Source organism: Rissa tridactyla, unplaced genomic scaffold, assembly GCF_028500815.1.
Source record: "Rissa tridactyla isolate bRisTri1 unplaced genomic scaffold, bRisTri1.patW.cur.20221130 scaffold_81, whole genome shotgun sequence".
Lineage (NCBI taxonomy): Eukaryota > Metazoa > Chordata > Aves > Charadriiformes > Laridae > Rissa > Rissa tridactyla.
In genome coordinates, this window is record NW_026530008.1 from 36,740 (window position 1) to 56,536 (window position 19,797).

At 56.5% G+C, this 19,797-nt stretch overlaps 2 protein-coding genes across 2 annotated transcripts; both read right to left on the reverse strand.

Moving 5' to 3' along the window:
* Positions 1–1,002: 1,002 nt before the first annotated feature.
* LOC128903968 (tubulin alpha chain-like) lies at positions 1,003–2,331 on the reverse strand. The gene is made up of 2 exons (XM_054187841.1): positions 2,243–2,331; positions 1,003–1,693 (listed from the first exon to the last, which is right to left on the reverse strand). Exons 1-2 carry the CDS (start codon positions 2,329–2,331, stop codon positions 1,003–1,005), a joined length of 780 nt encoding a protein of 259 aa, XP_054043816.1.
* A 10,769-nt stretch (positions 2,332–13,100) lies between these two features.
* LOC128903962 (tubulin alpha chain-like) lies at positions 13,101–14,424 on the reverse strand. The gene is made up of 2 exons (XM_054187835.1): positions 14,336–14,424; positions 13,101–13,791 (listed from the first exon to the last, which is right to left on the reverse strand). The coding sequence occupies exons 1-2, from the start codon at positions 14,422–14,424 to the stop codon at positions 13,101–13,103; spliced, it is 780 nt and encodes a 259-aa protein (XP_054043810.1).
* Positions 14,425–19,797: the final 5,373 nt, after the last annotated feature.

The window sequence follows — 19,797 nt, forward strand, 5'->3', positions numbered from 1 at the left end:
GAGGCATTTTGCTTGGCGTGAGTGAGTGGAGTGGGGAAGCCTCAGGCTGCAAATCCCTACGAAACTCGAGGGTTTTTTGGTCAAAATGGAGAAACGCTGTGATTCTTGCGCAAGGAGGGGCCGGTCTGAACCTCAGGGCTCGGTGGAGGGCCTCCCCAACTCTGAAAACACTGATTTTTTGGGGTTGAAAGCCAAATAAAACCGCCAAGCGGCCCCAGGGCAAGGGGAATCCTCAAGCGGCCCTCCCCCTCTGCCCCCCCCGGGTCATTTTCGAGCCTCAAAACAGCCGGGATTTAGAAGAAAAATGAAGAGCTGACCTTCCACACTCGCCGCAGGGGAAAAAACCCGGGTCTCCGGCACTGCCGTCCCAGCACCAGAAAGGACCGGGATCCATGGAGGAGCTGCCGTCGCTGTTGCGCTCCTCTTCTTGACTCCCTGGCTTTGGATTTTCCTTGGGCATGACGCGGTGCCTCTTCTTTGTGCTGCAAAGGGCCTGTAAATCAGATGAAAAATAGCTTGAAACAGCTGCGGGCGGCAAAAGAATTAGAGTTCTTTGTGACAGAGGTACCGCGTTTTACCAGCCCAACCCCACCCGGGTGGACTCTGAAAACTAAACGGTCGAAAAAAACCACTTTAGTTCGACTGGGAGAACCAGACCTTGAAAGAAAAACTGTATTATTTCTCTATTTTAAGCAGAAAGCGCTTTCCTCCCCAAAAATCTATCCAAAATGTGGAATTCCGAAGAAACGAAGCGGCGCGGCCGCCCCGTTTCTACCACCAAAAAATAACAAATATTTCTGTGAACCAAATCCGCTGTTGAGACACGGTTTTAGTCTGCATCTGCTGGGAGGAAAACCAGGAGCCATTTAATAAGGGAAACGCGGCAGTAAAATATCCAAGGGGCAAATTGACGAGGATTCTCTCCCCCAGCACACAAGCAAGCCAAAGTGTTTGAAGCAGACGTTTTGTGGACGTGCTACAGCGACAGAAGGAACCCAGCATTTAGTATTCCTCCCCTTCCTCCTCTCTCTCCCCTTCCACTGAATCCACCCCCAGCTCCTCATAATCCTTCTCCAGGGCAGCCATGTCCTCCCGGGCCTCTGAGAGCTCCCCCTCCTCCATGCCCTCCCCCACGTACCAGTGCACGAACACCCGCTTGGCATACATCACGTCAAAGTTGTGGTCCAGGAGGGCCCAGGCCTCGGCAATGCCCGTGGTGTTGCTCAGCACACACACAGCGCGCTGCACCTTGGCCAGGTGCCCCCCGGGCACCACCGTGGGCGGCTGGTAGTTGATGCCCACCTTGAAACCTGTGGGGCACCAGTCCACAAACTGGATGCTACGCTTGCTTTTGATGGTGGCGATGGCGGCCTTGACATCCTTGGGCACCACGTCCCCGCGGTATAGCGGGCAGCACGCCATGTACTTGCCGTGCCGCGGGTCACACTTCACCACCTGGTTGGCCGGCTCCAAGCAGGCGTTGGTGATCTCGGCCACCAACAGCTGCTCATGATAAGCCTTCTTGGCCGAGATGACGGGGGCGTAGGCAGCCAGTGGGACGTGGGTGTGAGGGTATGGCCCCAGCTTGGTCTGGAACTCCGCCAGGTTGACACTGAGGGCCCCATCGAAGCGCAGGAAGGCCGTGATGGAGGACGCGGTCTGGCTGACGATCGTCCCAGCCAAGGGGGACGAGCTGGGGGACCCCCACCCCACCTCTGCCCTCGGCAGCGGGGCCAGGACGGACCCTCCCCGCAGAGAGAAGGGGCCTGGCGCGGATTTCATCTCGAGCCCTCTTCCTCAGCCCAAAGCCACACAACTCCCTCTCTTTCTCAGCCCCAAAACCAGCCCCGCCAGCCCCTTTGCCAGCCCCGCCAGCAGGAGTCCCGCTCTCCCTGGCAGGCCCCAAACCAGCTCCCCCCTCTGCTGCCTCAGCCCCTCTGCAGCCCCCCTGGCCAACACTGAGGGAGCGCAGCCACCCCACAGCACCCCAAACCCCCCAGGACATAGGCACCCTGCGGGGAGCCGGGCCCAGCCACCCCCCTCACACCCGCCAAGGCCCCCCCTCAGGCCCCCCGTGCCCCCAGCCCCACTCAGGGCCCTCCCGCCCCACCCCACCCCAGCACCCCTCGGGGCCGCCCACTCACCTTGACGCGCTCCAGCTGCCTCACCACGTGCTCGCGGGAGCCCCGCGGGCCCGGCCCGACCCACCACCCGTCCGCCGAGCCACGCTTTCCCCCCAGACCGCCCCGCATTCATTTCCAGGCGGCCGCCGTTCTCCCCCGGCCCCCTCAGCTTCCGGAGCGCCCCGGCCCGGCCACGGCGGGCACCCATTGGCCGCCGCCGCCCCACCGCCCGCCCCTTCTTCCTTGGGCAGCCCCGCTCCACTGGTCCGTCGCTGCCGTCAATCCCCGCTGTGCCCCACCCCCGCTGAGACGATCCGACCAATTGGAGGGCGCGCAGGGACCCGACCAATGGGAGGGCGCCGTGGCGATCCCAGCAATGGGAGCGAGTTCCGGGGGGTGGGGGGTGTCTGCGCATGCGCAGTGCAGCCGTACGGCAGGCGGGCGCCTTCCACGCGCTGTCTGGAGAGACGGGGATTTTGAGGCCTGAATAGCGCTTTCTAAAGAAATCTTTCCACAGTCTTTTCCCAGCCTGAACTCCTTCACCTAAGAAAAAAATCATAGGATCCGTAGAGAGAGAAACAGGCTTTCTTTGCCTTTTAGGAACCGCCTACGGCACAGGCGTTGCCCCTTCTGTATCTATTCACAGCCAGATCTCTCAGAGAACACAAATGGGCTGTTTACACTTCTACAGAATAGCTGCTAAACAGAGGCACATCTCTTTACGCTGAGATGTTGGCACTGAGGATACAGAACAGCTAATTAGACTGGCTCTCTGTTTAGACGTAGGTTCTGACGCTGGAAGAGCTCTTTATAAATGCGGCTTTTCCAAATCTTTTCCTAGCCTGAGCTCCTTGACAGCGTCCAGAATCAGAGCATCCTTAGAGAGAGCTTGTTATTTGCTGGGGGGCACGGCCATGGGACCCACACAGTCCCCGGGCCACGTTGCCGGTGCCTTCTTCCTACACAAATCCTGCTGCAGCCGCGCACCTGCAGCGCAGCCGGTGCCGAGGGAGAGCGGGCAGCAGGGGAAGCTGCTTTGGCCGCAGATCCCACGCCCTCAGCCTCCATCCACACCCTCTCCCTGCCCAGCTGCCGGCACTTCTGCTCTGCTTTCTCTCCACTCTCTCTGACATCAGCCAGGCCAACCTCGCTACAGGGAGGGCTGTTGATAAGGCACAGACATTGGGCAGAGTTCAAGGAAGAGTTCACTTGGAAGAGTTCAAGGCCAGGTTGGACGGGGTTGGGACCAACCTCATCTAGCAGAAGGTCTCCTGGCCAGTGGCGGGGATTGGACTAGATGGACCTTCAAAGGTCCCTTCCAACCTCAAACCATTCCATGAGTCTATGATGGGAAGGGTTCAAGGTCGGGTTGGATGGGCCTTGGAGCATCCTGGTCTGGTTGAAGATCTCCCTGTTCATTGAAGGGGGAAGGGGACGGTTGGGCTTGATGGACCTTTAAAGGTCTCCTCCATCCCAAACCATTCTGTGATTCTATGGTTTTCCAAGCCAGCAAGAGCCCGTTCCCCAGTCCCGAACGCTCATCGTTCATCACCACCCAACAGCGGTGAGGGCAGCGCCCAGAGGGGTGGTATGGGGGCTGCTGGGACCCCCAATTTCACTGGGATGGGTCTTGTGCAGACCTTCAGGAGAACCCCAGCGTGGCCTGGGCACATGGGGGCAGCCGTGTGTCAGCCGAGGGTGCCAGCTCAGAGGGTTTCCTCACCTGAGCTGCCGGTGGCTGTGCCAAGAGACACGTGGCTCGTGACGGGAGAAGCAGGATGCGACCCCAAAGCCATCGTGTGCTCAGGTAGACCTCTCTCCTTGTGTCCTTCCAGGCAGCAGTCGGTGACGACAGGGGACGACTCTGCCAAAGAGCAGGCTGTGACTGGCCAACAAAAGGGCAAACGCGTGTCCAAAGGCAGAGCAGCAAAGAAGAACCCAGAGCAGGCAGCGAAAACCCTGAGCTCTGGAGGAGGACAAGGAAGAGGAAGACAAGGAGGAGAAGAAGGAGGACAAGCAGAAAAAGAAGGAGCAGGAGGAGAAGGAGCAGGAGGAGAAACAGTGGTGAAAATCTTTGCGGAACGCGCAGTGATGAAGAAGGTGAAGGCCAAGCCAGGAAGCGAAGCCTCGACCTTCGTAACACCCGTCTCGGCAAGCTCTGAGGCCAGCCTGGGCGAGGAGCCCACCGAGGGGCTCGGACAGCCACCACTGAGACCATAAAAGAAAAAAAAAGTGAGGTGGAGTCCTGAGGAATCCTGGACAGTGCTGGAATACCCCAAATACCTCTGAGTTTGGCCCAACCAATGGCCGAGGGGACCAGCTCAACACCACCCCGGCACTGAAGAAATGCTCCCTGGGCTGGGGAGACCCTCTTTGGAATCATTAGGGAAGAGTTGAATAAAAACATAGGAGAGACGTGTCAGAAGAGCGTCGACTTTTTTAATTGCTCACAGCTGGAATGGGGAAGAAGGGTTTTACAGGTGGCCATGGCTCTGAGATCAGCCCAGCCTGGTCCTGGAAGCGGGGGGCCACCTGAGGGACCTTTTCCATGGCCGCTACGGAAAGGAACCTGATTTTGGGGGCACGAGTGAACAAGCGGGCACTTGGAGCCATGTGGGGAAGATGAGGGTGTCCCTGGAGGAGGAAGCAGAGGACCTTAAGTACCCTTTACCATAAGTTGTCCTATACCTGTTGTTAAGTAACACAATGCACACCTCACCACTTGCCATAATTTGTTGTATACCTAACCAATTATCGTGGACTTGTTAAGACCTATACTAACCATTTTGGTAAGCTAATAAACGTTTCTATATGGACCTTGAGATCTATCTCACCTTAGTCCGCACCGTTGAGAATTTACGAATCTGAAGTCACTTACCCCTCTCTTTACTGGGAGTGGGATGTGACAGTGGTCTAACGAGTGCTGAGCCGGGGGAGACAATTGTGCGCCTCACTCTTTTGGCAAGGCTCCTCTTCCTGTGCTCCAGGACACTGCTGGCCGACTTTGCTACCACTTTGCATGGTGGGACCATGGTTGGCCTTCTGTCCCCCAGCACCACCAGGGCCTTCTCTGCAGAGCTACTCCCCAGCCAGGAAGTCCACAGGCCCTGCGACTGCAGGCTGCCAGGCTGGGCCAGCTGCAGCGTCTGGCCTTTGTCCTTCTTGTACCTCATGAAGCTCCTGACAGGACAGTCACCCCACCTGTCAGGTTTCCCCTCAGTGGCATCCCTAAGACATAGGAACGGTCCTCCCCATTTAGTGCCATCGACAAATGCCGGGAGAGTTGCCTCCTCCGGGTCACGCGTGCAGGTGTTAAACTGCACAGAGCCCAGCAGAGTCCCCTCTGCAGCCCCCCAACGCCCCAGTATGTCCCAGTGGCCTCAAGGTAGGGGATGAGCCCTTCGCCACTGCTCCCTCAGCCTGATCATGCAACTGCTGTTTCACCCATCTCTTTCTCTGCCCATCCAGGCTGTAATACCCTACCTTGGCTAAAAGAGTATTGAGGGAGAGCATGCAAAGCGTTTTGCTGAAGCTGACCCACGCTATCACAGAATGGTAGGGGTTGGAAGGGGCCGCTAGAGATCATCTCTAGTCCAACCTCCCTGACAAAACGTAGGTTCACCTGCAGGAGGTTGCACAGCATTGTGTCCAGGCGGGTTTGGAAGATCTCCAGAGAAGGAGACTCCACCACCTCTCTGGGCAGCCTCTACCAGCACTGTCACCATCCCTCCCACATTGCAGCTTCCTTCAGAGCCGTGACGCTGCGCCCTCTCAAAGCAGCCCACCTAGGTCCATCCCATCTGTCCGCCTTTGGCCCTTCTGCCCTTGCAGCGCTCTAGGATAACCTTTGGGACGTCCTTAGCTGTCCCCTCACAGAGCTTCTGGGGTTTCCTCACTGTTCTGCTCCTTTCAGAGCAGGAGGAAAGGGCAGGACCTTTTCACAGCTCTCTCTGCAGGACGTGGCGCTGGGCACGGAGGGCTCTCCAGAGGACAGCAGCTGCTCCGCAAAAGCCAGCCCAGCCAGCAAAGGTGGGCAGGTGCACAGGCGGCATCTGCAGGCTGGCCAGGCAGAAGGCAACGTGACTGCCGGGTGCCCTGTCAGCCACGTGACCCTGTGCCGCACAAGGTGCGGGAACGGAACAAAGAGAAGCAGTTCATAGAAGCACTCCAACAAGCAGGTGAAAAAGTACCTCATTGGTCAAAAGTCCTAGAATGTAGAATGTTTTCACCACGGGTGACCGTGCTCCCCATAGATAGCTGGACTGAGCGGTGCCACCGGGAGGTAGCTCTGGATGGCCCCGCGAATCCCTGGGAATGGAGGGAAACGCTCAGCATAGTACTGCCCTCTTTCTGCCTCCTTCTGGATGCTGCTTGCGGGTTCACGGTGGGTCTCCTCAGCGTCAGCTACCGGAGATTCTGCGTAAGCCTTTGGGCGAGGGCGTTTCCCGCAGCTCAGTGCTCTCCTTTCTCTCTCCTCCAGGCAGCCGCATCTGTCACCGCAGCTCCGGAGGACTTTGTGAGACCTGAGCAGCTGGATGGCACAAACTGCTTTAAATGCAGCCAGTAAGACGATCACTAAGGACATGTTAATACTAGATCCTGTCTTAAGGTTTTGCATGCGATGGAGCATGAGTTAGCTGTTCCCGTAGGTTGCACGCACAATAATGAGACACGCCTTTTTTAAAATATGGTATGGTGGCACTGAATAATCTTAAAATAGCGTAAGGATGTGTGAGACGTGAAAGGTTGTCTGGCTTTCTGGGGGGAAAAAAGGGTGCGTTTCACGGGCGCCTTCCGGCATGTGTCTCTGTGCTTGTTTTCAAGGTGTTACGAGATGGTTGCCACCTCCAAGAGGTTCACATTCCATCGTGTGCCCAAGGTTCTCACACTGTGCCGGAAAAGGTTTGGACGTTTCACCTGCAGGAAGATCAGAAAGGTGCGTACTTGGAGCGCAGCTTTCTCTTCCTGGAAAGCAGTGCACTCTTTCTCAAGCTTTTCCTGTTGAGTTTTGTGTGTTCCCTCCTGGAGAGAGGAGAGTTCCCGTGGGAAGACAAGCATGTACTCTGCTGTGATGGAGCTGCTTTGGCCGAGAACAGTTTCCTGCCGCCCAAGCCATACATGTTGCTTTAGGGAAAATCCGGGGATCGTTTCTCAGCCCTCTTGGTCTCTCTGCAGGTTGTGAAGTATCCCGAGTGCTTGGATCATCGCCCATACTTCGCCCAGGGCTACAGTGGGTGGCCTCCTGCCTCCTTCCCAGAGAAATAAGCATCTCCTTGACCCCGTGCTGCCCTGTCTGCGCCGGGAGCTGGAGGCAGTATTTCGGGAACAGTGGTGGCTGGCAACAGGAGCAGAAAGCCAGATCCTGCAGGCCCTGTGCTTCTGCGGGCTGGAGGAGGAGGCCATGGTCCAGCAGATTCAGGCTGGCCTGCAGGAACATGCGGCGCCACTGGTCCATGGCCTCATCGATGTCATCGTGCAGCAGTGCAGCAAGGAGGCCCGAAGGATGCTGCGCACCCTTGCTGCTGGGGAGGAGGAGGAGAACGGCCATGCGGACAGCCCCAGCCCCACCAGCCCCAGCCCCACCAGCTCCAGCAGCTCCCCAGAGGAGACTCCTGCCCCACAGCTGGCCTCCTCCAGCAGCCCTGCGGACTCCGGCGTGGAGGAGCACCCCAGCATATCACAAGCCACTCTGCACAGGGCTCCCGGCTGCCCCCCATCTGCCCCCATCCCTGCAGAGCAGGGGCACTGTCAGGAGGAGCCAGGGGAGGCGACGGTGGCAGGTCCCTCTGCCCAGGGCGGCAGCCGCAGCCCCTCCACTCCCAGCTGGAGCAGGAACCACTTGCCCGGGGGGCCCCGGCGCCCCCAAAAGAGGAAGGCCCTCAGCCCTCCGGACTCTCCCCAGCCCTGCAAGAGGCCACGCCATCAGCGCCACTAGCGGAGCTCCAGCAACCCTCCCTTCCCCAGAGAGGAAAATAACCCATTTCCACAACACAATCTCTGCGTGCTGCTTTCTGCCCCTTCTCCTGCTGCCTCTCCCTGTCCCCACTGCAGGTGGCACCAGCCTGCTGGAGGGCACGGCCACGGGCCCCCACAGTCCCCGGGCCATGTTGCCGGTGCCTTCTTCCAACACAAATCTTGCTGCAGCCGCGCACCTGCAGCGCAGCCGGTGCCGAGGGAGAGCGGGAAGCAGGGGAAGCTGCTTTGGCCGCAGATCCCACGCCCTCAGCCTCCATCCACACCCTCTCTCTGCACCTGAAATGCCTTACGTCTGGGGACACTGACCACAGACCGAGGCTGGATGGCACTGGCTGAGGAAGGCAGGACCCGCTTCACGTGCCCCGCCATTATGCACATCATGCAGAAACCTTGCTGACGACCTGAAGAGGGAGGGACGGAGGGAGGGAGGGAGGGTAGGAGGGAAACAAGCTTCTCAGGGCAGCAAAATGTCCATAGCAACGGGAAACCTCATGGAGATCTTGAAGTTAGAAGAACAGTCTCCACTGCTCTTCTCGCGAGCTGCCAATGTCCCAACAAGCCCGGGACATTTTAATGCATAGAAGACCTTCTTCAGAGGGACGCTGAACTGACAGAAGGTTTCTGTGCAATACGCAAAAAGAGTTTAACTTGCAGAAATAGGGAACGAGACCCGTGGCGAGAAAGAGGCGCCTTTCTGGAGATGAACCCACCCTGAAGATGGGAGAAGCGGTTTCTAGGCTTGAGTGTTCAAAGAACACCCGCTTCGGGGCTTTCCAAAGAAGGGCTGCTTTTCTCCCAAATCAAATCCCAGAGACTGGGAAGCCTTGGGAAGTGCCCAAGAGATTTGCAAGGAGATGGTCCCAAAAGTACTCACGCTGTGGGCTGTGCTCACGAGAGAGCAGGTGGTTGGCCAGAGCGGGGTGTACGTCAGGCACTGCAGCGCGCAGGTGAGGAAGCACGTATTGCCCAGGCTGTGGAGTGCCGCTCCAGCTCCCTGTCTTTCTGCCAGTCCATGCAAGTCTTCTCCGGGGGAAGGAGGATCCTTTGCGGGGGAGCCACTCCCTCGGGAGTCACTGCAGGGGAATGACATTTGAGAAGCGATGAGACCCCAGTGGGACTTTCACTCCTTCCCGCTCTTCTGGCACCTCCCTCACAGGCTAACGTGACCGTAAGTGTGCCGGTGGAAAACAAAGCAAGCGGTGGGTCGAGCTCTGAAGTGCAGACACTCGCCTGCAAAGCGAGCTCTAACTCTGGCAGCTGCTGTTGACAGGATGCCGCTGCCCTCTCCAGAGTGGAATCCCTTCCCTGACACATATCCTGGCACTCTGAGGTTACTTCCTTCAATTGGTGTTCCCTACGCAGGGGGGAAAAAAAAAGAAAAAAGTTTTTTCCCAATTGTCACTACTGCAGATAAGGTCTGGCTTTAGGTAACACACAGCTGAGAATACGATCATCACAGCAACATTCACTGGCAATCTGAACTACTGCTCTGAGTCACTATGGACAATTTTCATGACGTGAAGTTTTGAATGTTCCTTTAGCGGTTAGTAGGCGACGTAGCCCAAATGTAAAACTACAACAACAACAACCACCACTTTTAACAGTCTGCTTGACGTGAACCTTTTCGCATTCTTTGTGTGTATTTCAATGCATCTAAAGAAAGAATAATGCTACCTTCTTCTAATTAGCTCAAGCACCTGAGGTTAATTGATGGCATATGACACATGAACAGAGAGAAGCAGTTAAGGTTTTGACAGAGGTGGTGAATGCATTTGTTTCAATTTTGTAAGTCTTCTGACGGTAAAACAAGCCTATCACATTTCAAAACATTTTGCTAGAAAAAAGCAGAAAAAAAGACACAGGATTAATTTTAAAAGTTCTTGTTGTTAATATATTGTCTGAAATTTCTCTACTCCATAGTCTTACCCTGCAGGCTTTCTCATTTCTAAAATAAATACTCACTTACTCAACCCCAAAATACTCAGTACATCTCCAAAAAGAAGAACAAACACCGCAGGGATGAATGCGGCACGTTGAGGGCCTGGATCCCAGCATGCCGTCTTTTGTGCAGGTTTGAACGGTTTTTTAACCACCACACCCCCCGCCCAACTTCCAGACATTTTGGGGCCGTGAGCCGCCTCTTTTGGGGGAACTCCGCGTAACCCCCACATGCCCCCCTCGCCTGCTCCTCCCCCGTGGGGGCCGGGGGATGGAGAGCCGGGGAGAGAAGAGGTGGGCGGAGGGGGAATGGCGGGGGCGGCTGAGCCGGCAGGATCTGCCCATCCCAGCCACCGCAGTCTCGCCCAAGCAGGCCTTCGCCGCCAGCCAGAGCGGCCTGGAGCATCGGCGAGCCGTCCTGGCGCCGGAGAACCTGGACCAAACGCTCTTCTTGCACCAAAACTTGCATATTTTAGAATCAATCAGGAACAGCAATGAGGCGCGGAGCAGGAATCTCCATGCCCAGCCATTCCGGGGGTCGACGGGGGTTTAAATCCAGACCTGTGGCGGGGACTTGGGACGCCAACTATTTTGCCAAATTCCTGTGGTTTCGGCATCTCTTTGGCAGCGAGGAGGCGTGAACACGCAGCTGCCTCCTGGCACTCGCTCTCTCACCCTGCCTCCGGAGCCAAACTGCTCAAAACTCATCCCTTTCTATGGAATTAGAAAATCACTCAGCGCTGCAACTTCCCACCTCCTTTTCTTTTTTGAGAAGGAAACAGCCCCCAGGTTTTTTTGGTTAAAAACTCCCAGTCCTCCCAGCTGGCAGGGCTGCCGCTGACTCTGGCCTCACTGGGAGGCCCGTCTTCGATTTCGGGAGGCAGCCGGTTTCCCTTTGGAATCGTTAAGGGCTAGAGAAAAACGTTACTCTGAGGTCTATTTTTAAAAATCCAAGCCTTGAGAAGCCAAAGGAGAACGTTCCCACCCACCTTCTGCTTTGGGGAAAGGAGTTTCTGGAGGCCCAGACCTGAGCATTGGGCCTTTCAAGAGAAAAACGGAACCAAACTATAGATTTTTTTTTCTACTGGACGTGAATATTCTACAAAAATTAAACAAAGTCATTCATGAATTTGGTGGCCCGGAAACAAAAAAAATCACCCTTTTTTTATACTGTCAGTAGAGACAAGACACCTTTCTTCCCATTTCCTTCCTTCAACTAATCGAACCCTCCATGCTCCCTCCCAACCGCCACGTTAATTTATGCAAATAAGCACCAAATAATAAAATAAACACGCAACAGGTGCTTTACATATGATCGAGACACCTCATGGCCACCCAACAGCTTTAACCACCCCGATTCTGCTGCCCCGGAACCAGCGGAACGAGTTTTAAATCATTGAATTATCGCGCAAAGAGCGAGAGCGGGGCAAGAACTTTAAAACTGACGAACCAAATTTAATAAGTAAACAAAAAACCACACGTGAAAACTAACCTTATCTCTATCAAAAGGGTGCTGCAGTCCACATCTTAAACGCTGCACACGACCATCAGGGAAAAACGTTGTTAGATATGATGAACGTTTTGGGGCGATTTCCCCTATTCCCTCTCTTTTTAGAGCGGGGGCGACAGCGTGTTCTCGAATCCTCAAAGCCCAGCCGCTGCCCAGATGCGGAGAAAAAGGTGGGGTTTTTTAAGAGAAACGGTAAAAACTGGCCTCGTGGTTGGTTTGGTGTCAGTTCCCGGGTGTTACGGGAGGAGGTCAGCGGAATGCGGGGGGTTTGTGGCTTCGCCACCCTTTAAAAACGCTCCCGGGGACCTTTTAAACATCTTGTGGGCGATGGAGTTTTATGTGGGCGTTTCGCCCCTGGATCTTCTCAAACACCCTGAAAGTTAGAAAAGACAGGGATTTTTAAGTCTTTTTTTTTTTTTTTGGGAATTCTTATGCTTTGCGCATAGTGTGACGGAATTTTGGACGTTGGTGGCTCAACAAGGCAGATCGTGGGGGATTAAAATAGTAGAATTAATTGTGCGATCGCTTAAAACGAGGTTGAATTGAAACTCGAGGCATTTTGCTTGGCGTGAGTGAGTGGAGTGGGGAAGCCTCAGGCTGCAAATCCCTACGAAACTCGAGGGTTTTTTGGTCAAAATGGAGAAACGCTGTGATTCTTGCGCAAGGAGGGGCCGGTCTGAACCTCAGGGCTCGGTGGAGGGCCTCCCCAACTCTGAAAACACTGATTTTTTGGGGTTGAAAGCCAAATAAAACCGCCAAGCGGCCCCAGGGCAAGGGGAATCCTCAAGCGGCCCTCCCCCTCTGCCCCCCCGGGTCATTTTCGAGCCTCAAAACAGCCGGGATTTAGAAGAAAAATGAAGAGCTGACCTTCCACACTCGCCGCAGGGGAAAAAACCCGGGTCTCCGGCACTGCCGTCCCAGCACCAGAAAGGACCGGGATCCATGGAGGAGCTGCCGTCGCTGTTGCGCTCCTCTTCTTGACTCCCTGGCTTTGGATTTTCCTTGGGCATGACGCGGTGCCTCTTCTTTGTGCTGCAAAGGGCCTGTAAATCAGATGAAAAATAGCTTGAAACAGCTGCGGGCGGCAAAAGAATTAAGAGTTCTTTGTGACAGAGGTACCGCGTTTTACCAGCCCAACCCCACCCGGGTGGACTCTGAAAACTAAACGGTCGAAAAAAACCACTTTAGTTCGACTGGGAGAACCAGACCTTGAAAGAAAAACTGTATTATTTCTCTATTTTAAGCAGAAAGCGCTTTCCTCCCCAAAAATCTATCCAAAATGTGGAATTCCGAAGAAACGAAGCGGCGCGGCCGCCCCGTTTCTACCACCAAAAAATAACAAATATTTCTGTGAACCAAATCCGCTGTTGAGACACGGTTTTAGTCTGCATCTGCTGGGAGGAAAACCAGGAGCCATTTAATAAGGGAAACGCGGCAGTAAAATATCCAAGGGGCAAATTGACGAGGATTCTCTCCCCCAGCACACAAGCAAGCCAAAGTGTTTGAAGCAGACGTTTTGTGGACGTGCTACAGCGACAGAAGGAACCCAGCATTTAGTATTCCTCCCCTTCCTCCTCTCTCTCCCCTTCCACTGAATCCACCCCCACCTCCTCATAATCCTTCTCCAGGGCAGCCATGTCCTCCCGGGCCTCTGAGAGCTCCCCCTCCTCCATGCCCTCCCCCACGTACCAGTGCACGAACACCCGCTTGGCATACATCACGTCAAAGTTGTGGTCCAGGAGGGCCCAGGCCTCGGCAATGCCCGTGGTGTTGCTCAGCACACACACAGCGTGCTGCACCTTGGCCAGGTGCCCCCCGGGCACCACCGTGGGCGGCTGGTAGTTGATGCCCACCTTGAAACCTGTGGGGCACCAGTCCACAAACTGGATGCTACGCTTGCTTTTGATGGTGGCGATGGCGGCCTTGACATCCTTGGGCACCACGTCCCCGCGGTATAGCGGGCAGCACGCCATGTACTTGCCGTGCCGCGGGTCACACTTCACCACCTGGTTGGCCGGCTCCAAGCAGGCGTTGGTGATCTCGGCCACCAACAGCTGCTCATGATAAGCCTTCTTGGCCGAGATGACGGGGGCGTAGGCAGCCAGTGGGACGTGGGTGTGAGGGTATGGCACCAGCTTGGTCTGGAACTCCGCCAGGTTGACACTGAGGGCCCCATCGAAGCGCAGGGAGGCCGTGATGGAGGACGCGGTCTGGCTGACGATCGTCCCAGCCAAGGGGGACGAGCTGGGGGACCCCCACCCCACCTCTGCCCTCGGCAGCAGGGCCAGGACGGACCCTCCCCGCAGAGAGAAGGGGCCTGGCGCGGATTTCATCTCGAGCCCTCTTCCTCAGCCCAAAGCCACACAACTCCCTCTCTTTCTCAGCCCCCAAACCAGCCCCGCCAGCCCCTTTGCCAGCCCCGCCAGCAGGAGTCCCGCTCTCCCTGGCAGGCCCCAAACCAGCTCCCCCCTCTGCTGCCTCAGCCCCTCTGCAGCCCCCCTGGCCAACACTGAGGGAGCGCAGCCACCCCACAGCACCCCAAACCCCCCAGGACATAGGCACCCCGCGGGGAGCCGGGCCCAGCCACCCCCCTCACACCCGCCAAGGCCCCCCCTCAGGCCCCCCGTGCCCCCAGCCCCACTCAGGGCCCTCCCGCCCCACCCCACCACCCCTCGGGGCCGCCCACTCACCTTGACGCGCTCCAGCTGCCTCACCACGTGCTCGCGGGAGCCCCGCGGGCCCGGCCCGACCCACCACCCGTCCGCCGAGCCACGCTTTCCCCCCAGACCGCCCCGCATTCATTTCCAGGTGGCCGCCGTTCTCCCCCGGCCCCCTCAGCTTCCGGAGCGCCCCGGCCCGGCCACGACGGGCACCCATTGGCCGCCGCCGCCCCACCGCCCGCCCCTTCCTCCTTGGGCAGCCCCGCTCCACTGGTCCGTCGCTGCCGTCAATCCCCGCTGTGCCCCACCCCCGCTGAGACGATCCGACCAATTGGAGGGCGCGCAGGGACCCGACCAATGGGAGGGCGCCGTGGCGATCCCAGCAATGGGAGCGAGTTCCGGGGGGTGGGGGGTGTCTGCGCATGCGCAGTGCAGCCGTACGGCAGGCGGGCGCCTTCCACGCGCTGTCTGGAGAGACGGGGCTTTTGAGGCCTGAATAGCGCTTTCTAAAGAAATCTTTCCACAGTCTTTTCCCAGCCTGAACTCCTTCACCTAAGAAAAAAATCATAGGATCCGTAGAGAGAGAAACAGGCTTTCTTTGCCTTTTAGGAACCGCCTACGGCACAGGCGTTGCCCCTTCTGTATCTATTCACAGCCAGATCTCTCAGAGAACACAAATGGGCTGTTTACACTTCTACAGAATAGCTGCTAAACAGAGGCACATCTCTTTACGCTGAGATGTTGGCACTGAGGATACAGAACAGCTAATTAGACTGGCTCTCTGTTTAGACGTAGGTTCTGGCGCTGGAATAGCTCTTTATAAATGTGGCTTTTCCAAATCTTTTCCTAGCCTGAGCTCCTTGACAGCGTCCAGAATCAGAGCATCCTTAGAGAGAGCTTGTTATTTGCTGGGGGGCACGGCCATGGGACCCACACAGTCCCCGGGCCACGTTGCCGGTGCCTTCTTCCTACACAAATCCTGCTGCAGCCGCGCACCTGCAGCGCAGCCGGTGCCGAGGGAGAGCGGGCAGCAGGGGAAGCTGCTTTGGCCGCAGATCCCACGCCCTCAGCCTCCATCCACACCCTCTCCCTGCCCAGCTGCCGGCACTTCTGCTCTGCTTTCTCTCCACTCTCTCTGACATCAGCCAGGCCAACCTCGCTACAGGGAGGGCTGTTGATAAGGCACAGACATTGGGCAGAGTTCAAGGAAGAGTTCACTTGGAAGAGTTCAAGGCCAGGTTGGACGGGGTTGGGAGCAACCTCATCTAGCAGAAGGTCTCCTGGCCAGTGGCGGGGATTGGACTAGATGGACCTTCAAAGGTCCCTTCCAACCTCAAACCATTCCACGAGTCTATGATGGGAAGGGTTCAAGGTCGGGTTGGATGGGGCTTGGAGCATCCTGGTCTGGTTGAAGATCTCCCTGTTCATTGAAGGGGGAAGGGGACGGTTGGGCTTGATGGACCTTTAAAGGTCTCCTCCATCCCAAACCATTCTGTGATTCTACGGTTTTCCAAGCCAGCAAGAGCCCGTTCCCCAGTCCCGAACGCTCATCGTTCATCACCACCCAACAGCGGTGAGGGCAGCGCCCAGAGCGGTGGGATGGGGGCTGCTGGGACCCCCAATTTCACTGGGATGGGTCTTGTGCAGACCTTCAGGAGAACCCCAGCGTGGCCTGGGCACATGGGGGCAGCCGTGTGTCAGCCGAGGGTGCCAGCTCAGAGGGCTTCCTCACCTGAGCTGCCGGTGGCTGTGCCAAGAGACACGTGGCTCATGACGGGAGAAGCAGGATGCGACCCCAAAGCCATCGTGTGCTCAGGTAGACCTCTCTCCTTGTGTCCTTCCAGGCAGCAGTCGGTGACGACAGGGGACGACTCTGCCAAAGAGCAGGCTGTGACTGGCCAACAAAAGGGCAAACGCGTGTCCAAAGGCAGAGCAGCAAAGAACCCAGAGCAGGCAGCGAAAACCCTGAGCTCTGGAGGAGGACAAGGAAGAGGAAGACAAGGAGGAGAAGAAGGAGGACAAGCAGAAAAAGAAGGAGCAGGAGGAGAAGGAGCAGGAGGAGAAACAGTGGTGAAAATCTTTGCGGAACGCGCAGTGATGAAGAAGGTGAAGGCCAAGCCAGGAAGCGAAGCCTCGACCTTCGTACCACCCGTCTCAGCAAGCTCTGAGGCCAGCCTGGGCGAGGAGCCCACCGAGGGGCTCGGACAGCCACCACTGAGACCATAAAAGAAAAAAAAAGTGAGGTGGAGTCCTGAGGAATCCTGGACAGTGCTGGAATACCCCAAATACCTCTGAGTTTGGCCCAACCAATGGCCGAGGGGACCAGCTCAACACCACCCCGGCACTGAAGAAATGCTCCCTGGGCTGGGGAGACCCTCTTTGGAATCATTAGGGAAGAGTTGAATAAAAACATAGGAGAGACGTGTCAGAAGAGCGTCGACTTTTTTAATTGCTCACAGCTGGAATGGGGAAGAAGGGTTTTACAGTTGGCCATGGCTCTGAGATCAGCCCAGCCTGGTCCTGGAAGCGGGGGGCCACCTGAGGGACCTTTTCCATGGCCGCTACGGAAAGGAACCTGATTTTGGGGGCACGAGTGAACAAGCGGGCACTTGGAGCCATGTGGGGAAGATGAGGGTGTCCCTGGAGGAGGAAGCAGAGGACCTTAAGTACCCTTTACCATAAGTTGTCCTATACCTGTTGTTAAGTAACACAATGCACACCTCACCACTTGCCATAATTTGTTGTATACCTAACCAATTATCGTGGACTTGTTAAGACCTATACTAACCATTTTGGTAAGCTAATAAACGTTTCTATATGGACCTTGAGATCTATCTCACCTTAGTCCGCACCGTTGAGAATTTACGAATCTGAAGTCACTTACCCCCCTCTTTACTGGGAGTGGGATGTGACAGTGGTCTAACGAGTGCTGAGCCGGGGGAGACAATTGTGCGCCTCACTCTTTTGGCAAGGCTCCTCTTCCTGTGCTCCAGGACACTGCTGGCCGACTTTGCTACCACTTTGCATGGTGGGACCATGGTTTGCCTTCTGTCCCCCAGCACCACCAGGGCCTTCTCTGCAGAGCTACTCCCCAGCCAGGAAGTCCACAGGCCCTGCGACTGCAGGCTGCCAGGCTGGGCCAGCTGCAGCGTCTGGCCTTTGTCCTTCTTGTACCTCATGAAGCTCCTGACAGGACAGTCACCCCACCTGTCAGGTTTCCCCTCAGTGGCATCCCTAAGACATAGGAATGGTCCTCCCCATTTAGTGCCATCGACAAATGCCGGGAGAGTTGCCTCCTCCGGGTCACGCGTGCAGGTGTTAAACTGCACAGAGCCCAGCAGAGTCCCCTCTGCAGCCCCCCAACGCCCCAGTATGTCCCAGTGGCCTCAAGGTAGGGGATGAGCCCTTCGCCACTGCTCCCTCAGCCTGATCATGCAACTGCTGTTTTACCCATCTCTTTCTCTGCCCATCCAGGCTGTAATACCCTACCTTGGCTAAAAGAGTATTGAGGGAGAGCATGCAAAGCGTTTTGCTGAAGCTGACCCACGCTATCACAGAACGGTAGGGGTTGGAAGGGGCCGCTAGAGATCATCTCTAGTCCAACCTCCCTGACAAAACGTAGGTTCACCTGCAGGAGGTTGCACAGCATTGTGTCCAGGCGGGTTTGGAAGATCTCCAGAGAAGGAGACTCCACCACCTCTCTGGGCAGCCTCTACCAGCACTGTCACCATCCCTCCCACATTGCAGCTTCCTTCAGAGCCGTGACGCTGCGCCCTCTCAAAGCAGCCCACCTAGGTCCATCCCATCTGTCCGCCTTTGGCCCTTCTGCCCTTGCAGCGCTCTAGGATAACCTTTGGGACGTCCTTAGCTGTCCCCTCACAGAGCTTCTGGGGTTTCCTCACTGTTCTGCTCCTTTCAGAGCAGGAGGAAAGGGCAGGACCTTTTCACAGCTCTCTCTGCAGGACGTGGCGCTGGGCACGGAGGGCTCTCCAGAGGACAGCAGCTGCTCCGCAAAAGCCAGCCCAGCCAGCGAAGGTGGGCAGGTGCACAGGCGGCATCTGCAGGCTGGCCAGGCAGAAGGCAACGTGACTGCCGGGTGCCCTGTCAGCCACGTGACCCTGTGCCGCACAAGGTGCGGGAACGGAACAAAGAGAAGCAGTTCATAGAAGCAGTCCAACAAGCAGGTGAAAAAGTACCTCATTGGTCAAAAGTCCTAGAATGCAGAATGTTTTCACCACGGGTGACCGTGCTCCCCATAGATAGCTGGACTGAGCAGTGCCACCGGGAGGTAGCTCTGGATGGCCCCGCGAATCCCTGGGAATGGAGGGAAACGCTCAGCATAGTACTGCCCTCTTTCTGCCTCCTTCTGGATGCTGCTTGCGGGTTCACGGTGGGTCTCCTCAGCGTCAGCTACCGGAGATTCTGCGTAAGCCTTTGGGCAAGGGCGTTTCCCGCAGCTCAGTGCTCTCCTTTCTCCCTCCTCCAGGCAGCCGCATCTGTCACCGCAGCTCCGGAGGACTTTGTGAGACCTGAGCAGCTGGATGGCACAAACTGCTTTAAATGCAGCCAGTAAGACGATCACTAAGGACATGTTAATACTAGATCCTGTCTTAAGGTTTTGCATGCGATGGAGCATGAGTTAGCTGTTCCCGTAGGTTGCACGCACAATAATGAGACACACCTTTTTTAAAATATGGTATGGTGGCACTGAATAATCTTAAAATAGCGTAAGGATGTGTGAGACGTGAAAGGTTGTCTGGCTTTCTGGGGGGAAAAAAGGGTGCGTTTCACGGGCGCCTTCCGGCATGTGTCTCTGTGCTTGTTTTCAAGGTGTTACGAGATGGTTGCCGCCTCCAAGAGGTTCACATTCCATCGTGTGCCCAAGGTTCTCACACTGTGCCGGAAAAGGTTTGGACGTTTCACCTGCAGGAAGATCAGAAAGGTGCGTACTTGGAGCGCAGCTTTCTCTTCCTGGAAAGCAGTGCACTCTTTCTCAAGCTTTTCCTGTTGAGTTTTGTGTGTTCCCTCCTGGAGAGAGGAGAGTTCCCGTGGGAAGACAAGCATGTACTCTGCTGTGATGGAGCTGCTTTGGCCGAGAACAGTTTCCTGCCGCCCAAGCCATACATGTTGCTTTAGGGAAAATCCGGGGATCGTTTCTCAGCCCTCTTGGTCTCTCTGCAGGTTGTGAAGTATCCCGAGTGCTTGGATCATCGCCCATACTTCGCCCATACTTTGCCCAGGGCTACAGTGGGTGGCCTCCTGCCTCCTTCCCAGAGAAATAAGCATCTCCTTGACCCCGTGCTGCCCTGTCTGCGCCGGGAGCTGGAGGCAGTATTTCGGGAACAGTGGTGGCTGGCAACAGGAGCAGAAAGCCAGATCCTGCAGGCCCTGTGCTTCTGCGGGCTGGAGGAGGAGGCCATGGTCCAGCAGATTCAGGCTGGCCTGCAGGAACATGCGGCGCCACTGGTCCATGGCCTCATCGATGTCATCGTGCAGCAGTGCAGCAAGGAGGCCCGAAGGATGCTGCGCACCCTTGCTGCTGGGGAGGAGGAGGACAACGGCCATGCGGACAGCCCCAGCCCCACCAGCC

Coding starts and splice junctions, on each gene's coding strand:
- LOC128903968 (XM_054187841.1), bottom strand. CDS start 2,331: ATGGGTGCCCGCCGTGGCCGGGCCGGGGCGCTCCGGAAGCTGAGGGGG. Junction 1,694..2,242: donor CTGGAAATGAATGCGGGGCG/GTCTGGGGGGAA, acceptor GGGGTCCCCCAG/CTCGTCCCCCTTGGCTGGGA.
- LOC128903962 (XM_054187835.1), bottom strand. CDS start 14,424: ATGGGTGCCCGTCGTGGCCGGGCCGGGGCGCTCCGGAAGCTGAGGGGG. Junction 13,792..14,335: donor CTGGAAATGAATGCGGGGCG/GTCTGGGGGGAA, acceptor GGGGTCCCCCAG/CTCGTCCCCCTTGGCTGGGA.